The sequence below is a fragment of the Heterocephalus glaber genome, unplaced genomic scaffold, assembly GCF_053883595.1.
Source record: "Heterocephalus glaber isolate CG9 unplaced genomic scaffold, H.glaber_assembly_v1.0 deba00001472, whole genome shotgun sequence".
Lineage (NCBI taxonomy): Eukaryota > Metazoa > Chordata > Mammalia > Rodentia > Bathyergidae > Heterocephalus > Heterocephalus glaber.
Genome location: NW_028258315.1, coordinates 63,203,098 through 63,221,996, shown reverse-complemented (window position 1 = coordinate 63,221,996; position 18,899 = coordinate 63,203,098). Strand labels below are relative to the sequence as shown.

Here is an 18,899-nt window from a genome sequence, read left to right as displayed (position 1 = left end):
CAGATGGATTAAAAAAATGGATTTGTACACAATGGAGTACTATTCTGGCATAAAAAAGGATAAATTTGAGTCATTTGTAGGAAAATGTTTACGCTTTGACACCATAATATTAAGTGAAATAAATCAGACATAAGCTTAAATATCACATGGTTTCTCTTATGTGAGAAACACACCATAACTAAAGAGTAACATAAAAGATAGATAATGGGAAGGGAATCACAAGATGGAGGGAAGGGGGAAGGCAGATGGGAAATGGAAGGGGATGAAACAAGAATTAAGATGTGTTATTTATATGTACTAGCTCCCTATAAGGAATGTAATAATTATGTACTGCAAATAGGTAATGATAATCCCCACCTCAAACAACAAAAAGAACTATTAAGGCCTTGAAAAAAAAAGTAGACCCCAACACTGTCAGAACCAGACCATTCTCATAAGCAATAGAGAGAGTGAAGATTGAAATGTATCTTTTCCTGGCGGGGGATTTAGCTCAGTGGTTTCGCCGCCTGCTGCGCAGGCACAAGGACCCAAGTTCGATCCCTGCTACCAAAAAAAAAAAAAAAAAAAAAAAGTATCTTTTCTTTAAGGGAATTTCTTAATTCTTTTTTCTCAAATCTATGGCTTAGTGCTCTCCAAAAGAATTTTATGTGGTGATACGAATGTTCTGCATTTTTGTTCTTCAATTTGGCAATTGCTAGCTATGGTGCTTATTGATCACTTGAAATATAGCTGTATAACTGAGGATCAAAATGTTGAATTTCTTATTAATTCTAATTAAATTTAAATAGCTGTATGTGGCTACTGACTGACATATAAAATGACAGGTATAACTGAGTTGGTCACAATCATTAAGATGAGTTAATGGGAAATTATTTAGCCTGATACTACATGCCAAATGCTGGGTTTAACATTTTATATGGGTTAACTTATTTAACACATTCCTGCCAGCTAGAACTACTGGAAGTTCATGCATGACTGTCCCATTTGGTGGCTTATAGTACTGGTACTACAAATGGATCTAATCACTTTTACCAGCCTTTTTATTAATAAAATTAATCAAAAGCCACCTGATGGGACAGTCATGCTTGTATCACCAGTGGTTCAAGCTTCCCAACAGCGAGACATATGAATTAAGGCTTTGTCATGAATGTGTCAATCTCATTAATTACTCTATGAAGCAGTTACTGACATTATACCCAGTTTGAAGATGAGGAAATGGATGCCCAGAGAGGGAGCCTGTGTTACAGTCAAAGAGTATGGCAAAGCTGGAGTTAACATCCAGGAGCATGGCGATACTACCCTTAGTCATCCAGAGCACTTTGCAGCCTCTCTGTAATGTCAAAACTCATTTATTAAAAACATTGTTGACCCAGTGTGAAGAGACAACCCACAATGTGTCTGTCCCTCAGACAAAGGTTTACTGTCTAGAATCTATAAAGAACTTAAAAAAATCAGACCTCTCAATCCAAAAATGGGCATCTGAAATGAACAGACATTTCTCAACGAAGTAGAAATAGCAAATAACCATGAAAAAATGTTCAACCTCACTGGTCATTCAAGAGATGCAAATGAAAACTATGCTGAGATTGCACCTCCCTCCAGAAAGAATGACTGCTATCATGAAATCAACCAACAACAAATGCTAGTGGGGCTGTGGGGAAAGAGGAACCCTGCTCCACTACTGGTGGGAGTGTAGACTGGGGTAGCCACTGTGGAAATCAGTATGGAGATATCTCAAAGAACTAGGAGTGGAAGTCCCATTTGACCCAGCTATTCCCCTGCTGGGTATCTTCCCCAAAGAATTAAAAGAATCATACCACAGTGAGATATGTGCACCCATGTTCATAGCAGCACAATTTGTGATAGCTAAAACTTGGAAACAACTCAATTGCCCATCAACTGGAGACTGGATAAAGAAAATGTGTCTTGTTAAAAAATAAAATAGAGTATTACTAAGCCATAAAGAATGAGAAACTAGAGACATGTATAGCTAAATGGATGCACATTGAGGCAATACTCTTAAGTGAAATAAATAGGACACACATGTGAATGTTTCACTTGTGTGAGAAACTGAATATGTGAAGAAGGATATAATAGATAATGTGAAATAGAAAGAAAAGGTGCAAAGGGGAAGGGGAAGTAGGAGGAGTAGGGGAAAAGACAGAAGGGAATGGAATTAATATGAGAAAATGAAAAAATGGAAACAAAGTCTTTGTAAATAGGGAGGAATGGAGGGGTTGAAGGGAAGGCAGGGGAATGGGAAAAAAATAAGAACCAGGATGGATTATGTAAAGGTGCAAATTTCCAATGATGAATGTCACTATATTGTATACCTTAAATGTACCAATAAAATTAATTAAAAAAGCCATTGTTGACTGAAGGTTAGGCAGAGAATGAAAAGCACAAATGAAAATTTAAAAATAGTAATCTCTTGAAGATTTCAGGGATAAACAAACTCAGAATTGCTCTACTGAGTTGCCTGAAATGATTGTGTAAGGATCTATGCATTCACTTTGCCTAAAAAAGTTACTATGACCACTGAGCACAGGGGAAAAGGAAGTATTGACCTAGCTTCTTATTGGGAGTTTTCATGGAAATTCAGCTTCAAATAATAGTACTGTTTTTCTGCTCTATGAACTGAGTTCTGCAACTAGATCCATCCTTAGTCTGCAAAAGCTGTCTTCAGGGGCTCTTGAAAGAAGACCCTGAAATACCTTCCCATAGTGCTTGCAGACAGCTACAGATGACTTCCTGGGATTGTAGTACATATTACTTGTACAATATCCCAAGTGCTTTTCCAAAACCAAGTTAGTTTAATATGCAGTTTAATACTTGCCTGTGTAAGTTATCACCATCATATCAATGTCATAATATGTGTGTTAATTATCAAGCAAAATTAAGGAAAAATTTTCCCTACCCTGTATGTGCATGAGAATCAACAGCTTATTAAATATAGTTGACCTTCTCACGAGCATCAGTTTAGGGGAATAAATGACTTAAATTAGATCGAATATAAATTTAAATGCATTTCTGAAGATTTCTTCTTGGGAAATTTTCTGCCACAAGTAGGATGTTTTAAATCAGACTGGTATTTTTCCTTATATCTGAGTTACAAACAGGTAACACCATACTAATTTAATATAAAGATCACCACAACAATGATCATATTGAATGTGTTTATGCCTAAAGTCAGGAAATATGTGCAGTGTTGTGAAATTAAATGAGAACTAAGTGTGTTTAAATGTGATTTCCCAGATAAAGCCAAAATTTCACTGCACTATCAAATGAGTTAAGGCACCATAGTTCCAGAAAGGATCGATACTAAAAAGGTTGAAAAACAGACCAGAGATGTATTGATATTTCAATCTGAAAATCCTGCAGGTTTTCCCAAACAAAAATCACATGCAGATGGATTGTTTGACACTCTCAAATTTTATTGTGTGTGGTACAGAAAGATAATACATATAAGAGATAAAATAGACAACTGTCAAGAGTAGAATCTCCAAAATTCTTTCCTAGAGGAAAGAGAAACAGAACATTCATTAATTTAAGGTTACAAAAATAATAACACTGACAGTTAACATTTGCATAGGTACTGCATCAAACTGTGTTCTTAGCGCTTTATCATTATTTAGCCCTCAGAACTACTACGCTATATTATGCAGATGAGGACACTGAGGCCCAGGAAGATGATTTATTTTCCTACTTGATATAAATGATACTGTCATATACTGAGGCCTTATTTTACTTTCTTGTCTTACAAATGAGAGTGGGGTAGGAGTCTCCATTGAAGCTACTCTACCTGCTGACTTATCCCAGCAGCACTGAGAATCTGGTACCCAGGAAGACTGGCATTGTCAGGGTTATGTCACAATGGATAACAAAAGGTCTCCACAGGGATCTCCATTTTGTGGCATCAGTGTTTTCTCTAAGCAAAACTCCTAGACTCCTAGACAAGATTCTAGTGGTCATGATCATAATACTTCTCTAGTGTCCTTTCTCCAATTATTTTGGAGCATTGAGATGACATTGCTGTTACATTTCAGGGATCATATTAGTTGGAGCAGGTCTCTTTCATTCTTACATTCACTGGTGAGTGGGGTTGCAAAGCTTCTGGAGGATACTTTCCTTGAACAACTGCTGGACTGTATGCCAGTGAAGATGGTCAGACACAGTTGCCCTTTTTACCTAAGAAGAAATAACAGCTCAAGTCTCAATCCGGACTTTGGCGAACCACAGCAAATTAAACTGCAAATGAAATTTGCAAACATGACCAAAACTAGAGAAAAAGGAATTAAGTTCCTAGAATTAAAATTTAGCATTTGTCATGCTAACCCTAGGATGCCAGCTTAATCAAATTTTCAGCTACATGATGATCATGACCCTCATGGTCACTTTCTTTTTGGGGTTTTGCTGTTGCAAAAGCAGAGGAAGAAGGAGCAGGTGATAAAGCTATGGTAAAAATTAACTTTTCACATTTTTTGTCCAAGGAAGTACCTTTTTTTTTAATGCTAGAGAATCCTCTTCTGAGTTTAATTGCCTTTGGCTGTGTTCCCACGCCAAACCTGGCCAGTTAAGCAGAGGCGCTCTTAGCTTATAACATCAGTATATGATAACTAGTGATTTTCGCTGAGCTCAGGATGACCAGGAGACCTGAGTCTAGAAGACCTGAGTATAGGGTATACTGCAGCACTTCTGAGAAACTCTTGCATGGTCCTAGCCTCAGTTTCTTCATAGTCAAGTGGGGACAGTAATCCCTGCCTCAAAGGATGATGGGGTTCTTCATAAATTCTGGAGCAATAGGGATTACATGGTAGGATTATGTTAATCATAATTAATATTATTATTACTTAATTGCTGCAAAGCATAATGGTAGGTCTTTAAAGACTGGGATAAATGAGCCTAGCCCTTCAAGTGAGTTCCATATTTATGTAAATTTGATAAAACCAAACTTGAAAGTAAGAGTAAAAAATCTCAGAGAAACTATTCACTGATTTTATTGTATGCTGCCCTTATAAGGAAATCATGTCTGTTAGTTATCACAGCAGAGTTTTAAAGACTATGTCCCACTCATTATATTATTGCTCAAGACATACCCTCAAATTATTATTTGTAATTTAAGTGCTTTTCACCTGGCCAGGAGATCCAGTGTTGCCTGAAGTTAATCACATGGAGCATTCATATATCAGACGGTATGATATCTCTGTCCCATAGAAGCCTTGCTATGTGACTGATAGCTTTCTCTCTTCAATTTTACTAAGCTGAAAGACTATTGATGACTTTTCAAAAGATAGAGTGACAAGCTCAAAAATGGAGCCTTTGAACCTAGAGAAAAGGTTGCCTAACTTCATTGGCAATTTAGATGTCATCCCCTCCAACTCAAATGGTTTATGGCAAATAAAATATGTAGCAGCAAACACAAAAAGAACAAAGCCAATCAAAATGAAAAAATAATACAGAAATAAGCAGACTTATGAAGCTCCTTACATACACCTTCATATCTACAGCCTTTGCAAAGGAGGCCCTGATACATGGGTTCTATGCCATCTACATGGCCTCCCATCAAGGAAAGTTTGTATCTTATATAAGAGGAATCTGAGGATTTCAGAGAATGTGACTGATCCATGAGGCAAACAAAGTGTATGTCACCCTAAGTATCAGAGCTAGGCTTAGAGTCCCAATCCTGTTTTCCTTGTTCTTGGTCAGAGTAAAAGATAGCACATGCAAGGTCATAACTAATATTGGGACCATCGTTTACCAAAAGAGGGGCTGGTGATTCATGTCACACTCTTTTAAGTGCTGGGGTCAGCTCAGCAAGAACAAATTTCAGAGACATTTCCTCAGTCCTCCTTCAGCAAGCTGAGATCCTCAGAGGAGACCTGAAAGAGGGCAGACATATAATGGGAATTCAAAACTAATCTTCAACTTGAAAACAAAAATAATGAGAATATTCATGTAGATCATAAAGAAAAGTAATGATTACCTTTAATTCCTAGAGAAAGTTAATTTAAAATGTATCCAAGCTCCATTGTACAGGAAAAAACAATCTGCGAAGTTCAGATATATCTTTAATAGGCAGAAACCAGAGTTATCATCACTTGAGTCTGGGAAGATGCTTATTCACAATAAATGATGGAAGAAAGATTTTTCAGAGATTAACCAACCGGTTTTGGTTGAAGACACATGATTTTTTTTCTTTTAAGATGCAAATACTATTTAGACCCTAAAAGAAAAAATCTGTCCTGAATGGCCACCTCTAAAAAAATGTACTCAATCACAAAACCGTTTATTAGATTGTTTTAGGTTTTTATCAGATTGTAATCTATAATCATTTAAAGCAAAGGATCTATTTTCCAATAGAATCTTTGAAGTTCACGTGCCCTTTGAAAGAAAATGGTATAGGTATCCATAGTGCATGAAAGGAGAGAAATAAACATAAAACTTTGTTGGTTTTACACATGGTTTAATACATCAAAAAGATATCAATTACATAAATGCAGATTTAGCATTGACATCAGTTTTAGTAGTTGTACAGAAAAATGACAACACATTTTTGAAATGTGACACCAGGGTAAAATAATTACCTTTTTAAAGGTGTCTTTGTTACCTTGGACACTTTATCTGAAAGAGTCCAATTCCAACTGCTGAGGTTGTAAATTGAGTATTCTCTCATTAATAACTATTTATTTACTTAGAAATACTTATTTTATACCTACCAGGTTCTAGGGAAGGCTCAGAGCCTAGGATTTGCCAGCCCCTTCTATTAAAGGGACAAGGCAAAAGAGACCTAATCCAGTTACTCTCAGCCTGCTTCCTGGGTGTCATCCTCTGAAACTATATCTACCTCCAACACTAATATGTCAGCCTTACAAAACCACTTTCTAGTCCCAGAACATACCACATTCTTGTATGATTGCTTAGAGTTCATCATCCTATAAGCCCAGCTCACAGAAAACATTGTGGGTGAGGTTCGCCACAGGTGGCCAGAAAACGTGTATTTCTACTAAGGGCCCTGTCTGCCATCAGAGTTATAATTGCCTACCTTCAAGTCTTCCATTACATTGAGCTCCCTGTGGCTATTGTCCACTTTGAACCCAATTCCTGCTCAGGTCAGGGCTGGCTCAGAGGAAAGGTGCTCAGCAACCATTCCTTTGAATGAGTCAACTTAATAGTAGTCTGAAGGTTCATAAATCTTGACCACATAGTAGTTAGTACAAGGCAATGCTTAAGTGTAAAATGTGACATAGTTTTTATGACTTTAGGGCATGCTGTGTATATTTCTGCTATGCAAAGAATGTGTAGAAATACTGGTCATGTGTACTTTCATCCCATTCTTTAAGTGGAACTCAAATTGCAGAACAGGGATGGCAGATATTAATTGGTTTTAGAAGACATGTTGTATGTCAACCCTGGTGAGAGAAATGATGGTGTTTCATGGGGCTCTTGGGTCTAGAGAAATATACTAGAAAGATTTATGGCTGCATTTATTTCTAAGGTGATTCAATGGCAAAGGTCAGATACTTTGCTGAGCTATACTGAGAGTTTTGAAGTGGATTTTAAATTGAGGTGGTCTCCAGTTAGAGCAGAGATCACACTGAATGTTAAAGAAAGTCTCAACTTGATACAAAAACTTGCATTGCAGAGTTCCAAAAAGCTTATAAGTGCCAAAAAATCCATTATATTAATTACAAGCAACAAGAGATTAATTTTTTATAATACCACTTAATCAATTAGTGAGATGTCAATATTTTCATCTGTCTGCTTGCTCAGAACAAAACCCTGTCAAAACATGACTCAGGGTTATTATGTCCATATTTACGAGGTTGGATTATTAAACTCTTAAAGTTTTTAGTCAGAAGATCATCTTGTTTGGTGGGAAACTTTATCTCCTAAGAAAACAGCCTGTTTCCTGACCTGTGGATGATACCAAATGTAATTATTTCTCTTCATTGCATTTAAAAATAAATGTCATTACATTTATAACACTTTCTAGAGTTATAAAATGTATAAACATTTAGATAAATATGGAGGCAATATTGATTATGCTGAGTTCAGGCTTATAATGTCCATCACAGGAGTGTACTCTTCATCAGAAGATATACATGACTGTATTTTCCCTCCATATTAGCTTTTGTTATGTTTGAATTTGAAATTGTTTCCTTCAATATCTTAACAAGTAAGTGGTATAAAGAGTGTCTTTGTTGGGACACAACAGCTGAAATTGAGATTTTACTAGCATGGTTGTACAAAATTCACTCTTAAATCTATAATTTTCTCTGTAGTTTTATCTCTGTGGAAGCTATCACATGAAAATGAATTTAAACACACATAAGGTGACTTCTTTCACTGGTCTTCCAAGTTGAACAGCCTCAGTGTTAATCTGAACAGGTAAATCATCCTTTATTTGAATAAATTTAACAAAACCATCTTCTATTATCAATTACTTTTAAAGTAGCTATATAAGGAATTTATTAATAATTTTTAAAAACATTTTAAAATTGATCAGAACTGAGATAAGAATATTATCATAAAAACAAAGATGTAAAGAAATAAAATAATGATTTGATACATGTTCCATCTAGTAATATAGGGAAGAGAATGCCCAGTCCACATTATTAGGCCATATTTTCCCTTTCCCATATGACCTTCCAACTTACTCTCTCAGATTTGTTGTAATCAAACTTTTTGTAGCAGGACAATCCTAGCAATAAGTTTAGTTTATTTTTAAACATCACCTCTTAAAGCTACTTTTTAACTGAAAGATTGACTTAAAATATTTTCATCATACTTCTTTAAACCAAAAGGCATTAACTTAGAATGGAGCTAAAGAGAATTTTTAATGGACCGAGATTAAATCTATCATTTTTTTTAACCTGGGGAAAATTCCTTCTCATTTATTCTCAGGAAGTCTCATGTAAAAGGACTATTAAAATAATGAGCTGTGATGTTTTGACAAGCATTTGTACTGTAAAAACTTGAAATCTCACTGTAATACAGTTATATATTCACTGTAGAAAAGAATGCCCTATTTAAAAACTAGGACAGATCATGTTGATATGAAAAAGGAAATAACTATGTGAACAATATATCCAAAATTAAAGACTGAGTTGTTAGCATCCACCTAAAATCAACAGGAAATGTAATTATTCTTTTAAAATACTCTTGTCCTGTCTTACAGTGTTAAATGGATTTTTTTAAAAAGAGAAAGATACTATTTGTATTCAGAATACCATTACGAAAATGAAGATGGAATGAAACAGACCAATGATCTGATAGAAGTCCCATGATATTGGTACAGGGAAGAGAAAGACCAGTCCACATTATTAAGCAATATTTTTCCTCTCTCGTGATAATGACCTTACAGCTTACTGTCTTATAATCTCACCAGAGCTAGGTCTTGATATTTTATAAATATAATAGGAGGTAAAGAGGAAGCCAGAAGAGAATCTTTTATTCAAAGCCACCACTTGATTTTAATAACTCTGTGTCCTCTACTATTTATTTTTCCACAGTTTGGAATACCTTGACTCTAGCTGAATGAAGATGCTTGCCAAAGCCACAGTTGTTTCCACAGTATTACAATATTGCTTGGGCTGAAATTGGGAGGTGATAAAAATAATATTATTGGTAATATTGTTTTAGAGCATATATTCATTAATGAGATCCCAAAGTAATATATAAGCACAAATGTTTTATCTGTTTATATCCTTAGGCCAGCTTATTCATGTAGCCTATCATATAATTCACTATTTTCTCTGAGATATTTGGTATTTATTAGCAATTCCTGAGTGAAAAAGAAACAAGAAAATCTAAGGCTTATGATGGTAGGGCCAGCCATTCATGTTTTTTGAATAGATACATTTCTAGAAAGAAGTACATTTCTTTGAGTGTATTTACTAAAAATAAACTAGAACATATGTATTATATTTGTGAAACATCCTCCTTCTTCTTTCCTTGTAAGCAACCCACATTGCCAGGATATGAAAACATGCATTTAAAAATAATTTGTAATCATTGACAGTTTTATAGTAGAGCATGTATCAGAGTGACCAGTGGCCATCCTCTGTAATGACTGGCTAGTTGTTTAGGCAAAAACAAATATACACACACCCATACACATGTTCTCCAGAACATAAACCAGGCTCATGGCCAACTGCAGCCACTGGCACTAAGCTTATCAAACAGATCTTGGGAAGAACATTTCTTCATATAGATAGACTTACAGGTAATCATGCACAGTTTTCATGGAAATATTTCTAATTCTCAGTGCAGACAAGAACACATACATAAATAAAAATTAGATTGTTTTCTTACCTTTCGGAAAGCAGTCAAAAGCTATACTGTTGGTGGGATAGTGTACCAAGTAACAGACTTTTGTACACTTTTTCTTACTGGTGGTATACAGTCTACAGGAAAAGTAAATATATAGGTATATATAAAATAAATCTGCACATAATATTCCTTTTCATTATTATTATCATTTTCTTTTTGGAGAAGAGGCTGCGATAGAGACCATAGAGACTATGCCCATTGTTCCTGGGCTTCAATAATCTTCATAGACCAGTTCACCACAATTCAGGTACCTCTGAACATGGGATTACTGGTGCCTCTTGGGCTAAGGAGTTTGGGTTTCACTTCTTTGAGTTGGAACAGCTGAGGGAACCAACCCTGAAATAATTTATCTAGCTGGTCAGGGTACTACTTCCTTCATGCTGCTGTTTCTTTTGTTTCAGCCTAGTCATAATCATGGTGACCAACCTATGTGGTTAGTCTAGAAGGATGAAACAAGTAGCAGAATGTTGAGAATGTTAGGGATCCAAACAAATGAAGCAAAACAAAACAAAACAAAAACATAACAAATTAACACAGCACAGGAGTGTGTTCCAGAATTTTCTAGGCATCATTACTTGTATAGAGGTCGGTTCCCACATCCATTTTCTAGCAATCTGAGGTTTTGTTTACTTAACCAAGTACTTCCTTATATTGACAATTCTACTTTATATGATTGCTTTCTTTGAGAACAGCACAAGTTTTACTTATATATATTGCCTTACAGTAAATGTAAATCTGGTAGCAAACCAAAGCAGAATCATAATAGACATATTTTAAATATTTTATCTTGGAGGCATACATTGTTGTTACTCTAACATGTGCTTCCCTACAAAATGTGTTCATCAACTTAATCCCATCTTTCATGTGCATATGTCCAGCCTTTATCCCAGGATTGTTCACCAGTCATATATCCCCACATCCAAGAAGGGGCTGTGTCCCTAGCTGTTCACCTGCCTACCGTATCTAGGTGCTGCTAACTTTCCACAGGAAACAGTATCTAGCTCAGGTAGTTGTGTTTCTCTGCACTGTTTGGGGACAGTAGGTTAGAAAATGGATGGTATATTAGGGCAAAGGTAGCTTAGGCCTCTCATCATTATGCACTGCAATCCTTTACCAAGGAAAGCATGAAACCAGAGGGCAATTCACAGAGAATCTTCTGGTTGTGACCAGTCCAGGTGAGAAAGGCAAAAGATCTTACCTGCCTATCCCAGTAGAGCCATGATGCCTCTCGCTTAAGAGAATCCATCTAGCTTGAAAAGGATTGTAATGGCCAGCAATAACCCATGGCCCAAGCACAAGTGTGCCCTCCTATTTACCTGGCATCTTCAAGTTCACCATGAATATACATATTGCTAGTCAGCAGTAGAAGATACATGGAAAGATGCCAAATTCAGAAGCCAGATGAGAGAAAGAGTTTTGATATGCCTTTCTTATTAGAAAGGTTTATTGAGGAGAAATCATCTGAAGCCCTCCAAATGAGATCAGGCTTTTCTGAACCCCTAGTGACAGAAATCTCATTTGTATAAAAAAAAATTCAACAAGTAGCTGAGTTATGTCCTTCTGTCTTCTGAGCTTGCTGTTTTTCAGTCTGAGGTAGAGACCAGCAAACATTGGCCCAAGCTTTAATATGTCAGCATCACATGAATAACATTAAAATTTTGAGAAGGTTGACTAATTGTTGGTCCCATACAGAAGGCTTTTTTTCTTTCAAATAATGGAATATAACTGAAGAAGCCACCCAAGAGGAAAATTCAACTCCTTGAGGAAAATAAGGCAGTACTGGGGCAGTTGTAACATAGAGAGCCATAGAAGCCAACAAGCAAGTTTGTTTTTATGTAGACAAGGAGCTGTAGTGTGGAGTTAGATGAGTAGAAGCGTGCATGCACCAGATGGCAAACTGCAATGATGGAGCAGAGCTGTTAAAAATGAAAACACTGAAGATTGAAATACATTGTGACCAAGTGTTTGCAGCAACAATGAATAAGAGGATATTTCTGTTCCATTATTTACTATGTAGTTCACACCATAAACTTGACTTTTCTCTCAGATACCCTCCCTCAGAAATTAGTGCACAGAATATCCCCACTGAAGAGATACATTATGTTTTCAAGTGCATGGTCTGTATTTTTGTGTTTAACCAGATAGCTTGAATTCAGCCAACGATCCCTTTGTCCCCATTACCAAAGTCCAGATATTGGAGTTAATTTGAGCTATACTTGGTTTTCAGCAGAAAATTACAATGCTTCCTAGCATGCGAACAGCCTTCTCTGTTTTCATTAATTGAATTTTTCACTATTTTCCTATGCACATAAGTTTTGCAAGGCTGTGGACTGAGGTTGAAAATATAAATGCTCTCTATGATTTCTAATTTGTATGTGTGACATCATCTATAGGATATTTTAAATGACATTGTTGCATCTTTGTCTTATTTATTTTATTTTTTAAGTTGAGTTTGTCTCAGTTCAGCATCAATGCTAAAATTATGGGAATTATCTCCAATGTGGGCTAAGAATGCAATCCTTACTTATTAAGTTATACTAACTTCTAGAATGTGCTGTCCAATGCAGTAGCCACAGACACTGGTGGTTATTTAAGTTATTTAAAGAGAAACACAATAAAACGTTTTTGTTCAGTTGGGTGATCACATTTCAAGTGCATGAGAGCCACCGTGCTGATGCTGACCACTGAAAAGCACAGACCTAGAATGTACCCATCAGAGCAGGAAGTGTTATTGGCCGACCTGACTGAGGATAAGGTGTATGGATTCTGCTTTGGGACCTCAGAGGGCTGGTTCATCAGAAACCCCAGTGTTTGGAGGTACATGAATCTCCTCCTGCGCTTCAGCCAATATCTAGTCAAAGTTTTTATAGTGTTTTAGAGAAGTGTCTACATAGTGCCAAAAGAGCCAAAAGAATTTTCCAAAATCTTTCAGACTGGTTATAAAGCAAATGGTCTATTTCTTTTGTATTTTTATTTTTTTCTGAAATGTTTATCTTAGCTCTGTGTAGACACTGGAATAGCAAAAAAAAAACCAACAAAACTCTCTTAAGGAAAGATACCAATGAATTCCCAATGGAATCATTGTTCTGATTGAAATAAATTTATTTGAATTTTTCATTCAGTAAGATGAAGCCTCTACTTGGGCAGCCTTCTTTGAGAGCAGGTTACTCCTGTCCATAAACAATAAAATAAGCAATAATACATGCCATAATGTGTTTAAACAATCTCTCAGCAGACATTATCAACATTACATTACATTCTGTATACACAAGCTATATTACAAACAAGGAAACCAAAGGGGTAATTTCTGCATTAGGATTTTGATATTCCACTCATGTTTCAAGAATCAGAGGAGCAAAGTGGAATGAGCATGGGTTTAGGACTCAGATTTGGGTTAGTCCGACCTTGGCTGCTAACAAGATGTCGACTTTAGTAATGTCGTGTAAGGTCTCTAAGCCTAAGTTTATTAAATAAAACAAAATAATATTCAACAATAATTCTTAGTCTACAGACTTACTGTGATAAGTAAGCAGCTAATTCATACAAAGTATGGAATATCTACTCATGATATCTATTCCAAAGGGCACAGATGCTAGTATTAGTATTAATGTTTGTGTTAGCCTTTTAACAACCACTGTCATAACTGAAAAGACTCCAGCAATGATTGGATATCATCATTAAAAATTACCAAAAGTAAAAATAGTTTAAAAGTTAGTAATTCTAAGTAGTATAGTATTGAATTAAATGTCTAATCCAAAACTTATAATTTGGTCATTTTTAGTACATACATTTTTAGCAACTATATCGCCTACTTAATGATTTGGAGCAGTAGGGGTGTGTGTGTGCGTGTGTGTGTACAGAATTAAATTTTTTAAAACCTTCATTGGAATAGCTGCAGGATAAAAGTTCTACAAAACTGCAACTTTGACATGAGATCCTACAATGAAAAAAACTACAGAAGTATAAATGTATCAGGATATTTATCATTACAGGTACATGCATAAATATATGCATACATATGATAGTAGAAATCCTTTTTTGGATTCAGTTTCATGTCCCTCATGGTGTTCAGTCTGTTTTTAACTGCATTGTAATATCTACTTAAGCAGTCACACTGAAATGTACTTTTAAACAAAGCTTTTTGCATCTTCAGGAATAGAAGGAGTTAGCATTTCATTGATACACTATTTTGTGACACACTTCTGACACAGGTATTATTACTTCCGTTTTGTATATGAAGATCCTGAGATTTAGAAAAGTTCAGTCACTCTCCAAGTCACACAGTTGATAAGGCGAATGCCTTGGATTTGAACTCAGGGGTGTCTCCACCCAAGGCCTCTTCCTACATCACACTGAATGCCATAGCACTTCACCATCCTCTTCGCTTCCTTTCAATGAACTGGTTGGTCTGGTGAAAGCAGAGCCTACACATTCATTCTGTTTCTCCTTTGTCTCAAGGAGATGAATTGTTTCCCTTTTGCCTTGCCCTGGAATCTATTCTATTGAAACATCAAAGTGAAACCTGCTATGTTAACCTTCTACTTGGTCCACTTATTTTGAAAGTACTTCATGTCATTTGTTCGATGAATTATTTATAAATGGAGATGAACTAAGATCATGTGTCTTTGCATAGTGTTAAGACTAAACCCAGGTAGTCTCTCTTACTTCTGTGTGGCACTAAGCCTTTTGCTATAATAAGATCACTTCATAATGGAAAAACAGTATGTTGTTAATGACTTCATGGACAAAACTGCTTCTGTCTTAAAAACAGGAATTATCATGAACACTGAAACCTCTCATTCTACATGGAATTGACAAATATATTTCTGGAAAATAAATCCTGAAACTGTGTGTTTATAATCTGAAATTCACTCTTACCACCATATTGTTAGTAAAAGTAGCTGTTGAGAAATATATACATGTAGCCTCTGAGCTTGGGACTGGGTGTTTTACAAAGTGATGTCTCTATCCCCATTTAATTGGGATCATTTGCAGGTATGACTGAAAGCTACTGGAGGGTTGCAGATATGCCACATAGCATTGCAACTCTAACATCTCTTCCTTAATCCTACCTCTAGAGTTCTATCTTTTATAGAGTGAATCTCTTCCGCAATGGCATGGGACATTTTTCCTCACATGGTGATGTCACTAGGGTCTATGTACATAAATGACAGCTGGACAACTTTATCCAAATATTGGATATTTTTGTTTCTAGAAGACTGGCTCAGTAAAAACTTTCTCTATATTCATATACCAGTAGAAAATTATGCTTCAAAAGTTCTTAAATATTCTACTTACATTTCTACTGTTATAGTTCATTAGCTTTGGAAGTTTCCCTAGCAAGAAATTGTTTCTCTTAACAGGAAGTTGTTTCTTTAGCAGGAAAGATGCAAGAAAGGAGGGCAACCCGAGAGATTTGTTTATGTCAATTGGGAGGTTTGGTAGCAAAGAGCAATAAATAAGGTAAGGGGGAGGCTTCAGAGTTCCGGAGCTGAACTTCTAAATGCTTTTTTTTTTTAACCAACATGAAGCAAAACAAAAATAGTGGAAGAAATGAGTCAAACTCAGAAGAGCAAAAGCTACCATTCAATCACCAGGACAACTCAATAAGACAAGAATGACTATATTATTTCTCCAGGAGAGGTAACACATATCTGAAGCTTCCTGATGCAGGATGGTAAGATGAAAAGAAAGGAGAGTTACTTACTGTTTGGGTCTACATTTTCACAGAGTTCTGTCTTTGCCTCACCGTTGGGTCTGTCACTAGGTTTGTGTGACAGCCGAGACGACATGGTGGCTGCTGTGACTACTGCCTTGAAGCTTCGCTTCCGTTTCTGGACATTGAGTTCAGGGTGGAAAATGATGATGTATACTTTCGGCATGTATAGCATTCCCAGCGCCACTGATGCACTTAGGTTCATGGAGATTGTAAGTGTGGTAGTTTGTATGTAGAGCTAGGAGACACAACACACAAAGCACTATTACAAATAAAATGACTGCAGAAGCAATTTGCACACTTAGAGCAATGTCAACATGACTATGGCTAGGAGAGAAAACAGCAATCTCAAAGAATCTTCTGATAAAAATGAAAGAATGTGTCCAATTATTGGAGAATTTATCCATGTATTAACTGATGGAATGTCACTGGGTAATTCCCCATGCATGCTTGCCTTGGCAAAGTCTCCTACAATGAAGTTCAGGGTAGACCTTAAATCAAATTTAAAGACTATTAATCAGAATAGTAGCTGAATATGAAGACATGAAGATCATAGGAATTTATAATCTCGAGAAAGACATAGTTATTTTTAATCTCACATACATTCAAAAACTAATACATAGTTTATGATTTACTCTGTTGATATTATGGGACCTTATTTGATAAAATATTTATATTACTAAATATCTCTTTGTTTTTCAAAAACAGTATACCTTTACCATACCTATGAGGCAATGATTTGAGTTTCTTAAAAAGTAAGGCCTTCTTAAGGCTATTATAAAATACAAAGGACAAGAAACCAAGATCCAGCAATGTGGCTTATCCACCATCTTTACATTGGCAAATTGTTAAGAGAATGAATAAAAGCTCATTTTGGCTTTATGTTATTTGTAGTTTGGATGATGCTCCTATAACTGTCCTTGTTTCCTTTTGTTTCCTCAAGAAATCAGATCAACTACTCACTTCCTGTCCAAAGTAAGTCATTGTCATGGTTGTGAATTTGAAAGTGATGCTTGAAGAGTGTGGGGAGTTGAATAATCAGAAAGGGGAAGGCCACAGGCTACTTGCCTTGATCTAGTTATGTTTGTGATATGCCTTACTTTGATCTAGATCCCCTCATGTGATGAGGAATGTTTGTATTTTGCACGACTTCAAAAGGCTAGATTTAATTGAACAGGCCAGCAGCACCTTTTGTACCTGTGAAAAGTATAGTTCCTTGGTAATGTATTTTACTGTGCTATTCCACAACTGTGTTGTCTCATTGATTTGAGGATAAAAATCCTCATCCTTAATGGAATCTACAAGTTCCCACATGGTTTGTATTTGACTAATTTGCCACCACTTCTTACCTCCCCGACCTCCTATTCTACTTCCCTACAGCTCCATCAGAGTGAAACATCTTTCAAGTCTTGAATATATTGTGCTCTTTCAACTACAGGACATTTATACACACTATTTTTAAAAATTCTTGTTTTTCTCTATGGATTCTTTCTCCTTCACTTCTTTGAACATCCATACCAAACTCCTCTCTCCACAACCTCAGATCTAGGCCAGTTTCTTTACCTATGTACTCTCAAAGGACTCTTTTCTTTATATCACTAGTCCCTGTAATTATATATCTACTATTTGTCCATTTCCCCAGCTGGGCCCTAGGTTCCATGAAGTCAAAATCTGTCTCTCAAGGGCATTATTATGCCTATATTACAGGCAAATGGTAGATACTTCATAAATATGTGATGAATGGGATCATGTGGTTGGTACATTTCCTCTACTTATGTCTCAATGGTCAAACAACCTTTCTCTAAATATACAAGAATTTCTAATAGATCTATTGACTGCCTCGATATTTCTGATCTTCTTTAATTGAAGTCCCTGTAGAATCAAAGTACCTTTGAGATTTCATCTGGAAGAAATACAGTTTTCTAGCCAACATTAATTTGGATTTGTATGTCTCTGGTTAAAAGGAGCTGCCAGATGCTAACTGTAAAATACATAATGAATGAAAAGTAGACAAAACAGTGTTGAATTAATGATCCTTTTGCTTTTTAATTAGACCGTATTTCAGCAGCTCATCTTTTCCTACTAGAACATCTTTAGATTTCAACGTCATTCCATTCTGCAAGCCTGCACTATTCATAAAAGCTTGTCTTGCTCACAGCTATCATCTTATGTACAAGGGCTTTTCAAACCAAGGATTACCCAGTCCAACAACGTAAGATATATAAGTTAATCCATAGGAGTTTAGGTTGTGATTTTGTTTCTCTGTTCATGAGCAAATTTTACAGTTGAACAAATCAGACTTCATATTTATGCTATTATTTATATATAATTATCAATTATATGTGTATGTTTTTATAAATATTTGTGTGTGTGTGAATTTCTGTCTTAATTACTCTCCTTATTGCTGAGACAAAATACTTGACACCCAAGTTAGGGGAGGAAAAGTCTATTTTGGCTCACAATTTGTAGAGGTTTCAGTCCATAATCTGCTGGCTCCAAGGCAGGGTGGCATCGCAGAGGGGCATCACAGAGGAGAAATAGTCCATGGCAAAGCAGGGCATGCAGAAAACAGCAAGCAGCGAGCAAGTGAAAAGTGATGAACCTCTTTCTGTCCCTCATGTCTTGTATAGGCTACTCACCCTTAGGACAGGTAACACAGCCTTAATCCTAGCATTGCACCATGAATCAATCTCAGCATCGCACACTATAGATCCAGCCACTTCTGAAAAGTCCCTCTGACTGCATGAGGCTTTAGGGGGACATCTAGACACGGGCCATAACAATTTCCATACATACTTTTTAAAATCAAAGACTAGTAATTTGACTCCAAGTCTCTAGTGTTCATTTTATA

At 36.1% G+C, this 18,899-nt stretch overlaps 1 protein-coding gene and 1 long non-coding RNA gene across 6 annotated transcripts in view; one reads left to right on the top strand and one right to left on the bottom strand.

The window, feature by feature from the left end:
- LOC110351074 (uncharacterized) overlaps positions 1 to 10,320 on the top strand; it is a 136,942-nt gene extending 126,622 nt beyond the window's left edge. Inside the window, exons 4-5 of the long non-coding RNA XR_015439510.1 lie at positions 8,283 to 8,388; positions 9,513 to 10,320. This is a non-coding gene — a long non-coding RNA (uncharacterized LOC110351074). The remainder of the gene's footprint in view (positions 1 to 8,282; positions 8,389 to 9,512) is intronic.
- Grm7 (glutamate metabotropic receptor 7) overlaps positions 1 to 18,899 on the bottom strand; it is a 996,496-nt gene that overhangs the window by 59,235 nt on the left and 918,362 nt on the right. For 2 of the 5 annotated variants that reach the window (XM_087182048.1, XM_013075649.3), the window contains exon 9: positions 16,040 to 16,286. In XM_087182048.1, the coding sequence (XP_087038174.1) occupies positions 16,040 to 16,286 (247 nt within the window). Of the gene's footprint in view, positions 1 to 1,097; positions 3,516 to 3,561; positions 5,880 to 10,314; positions 10,407 to 16,039; positions 16,287 to 18,899 lie in introns of those variants that run through there. The other 3 variants (XR_015439508.1, XM_004854246.4, XM_087182049.1) reach the window with 3 other exon arrangements.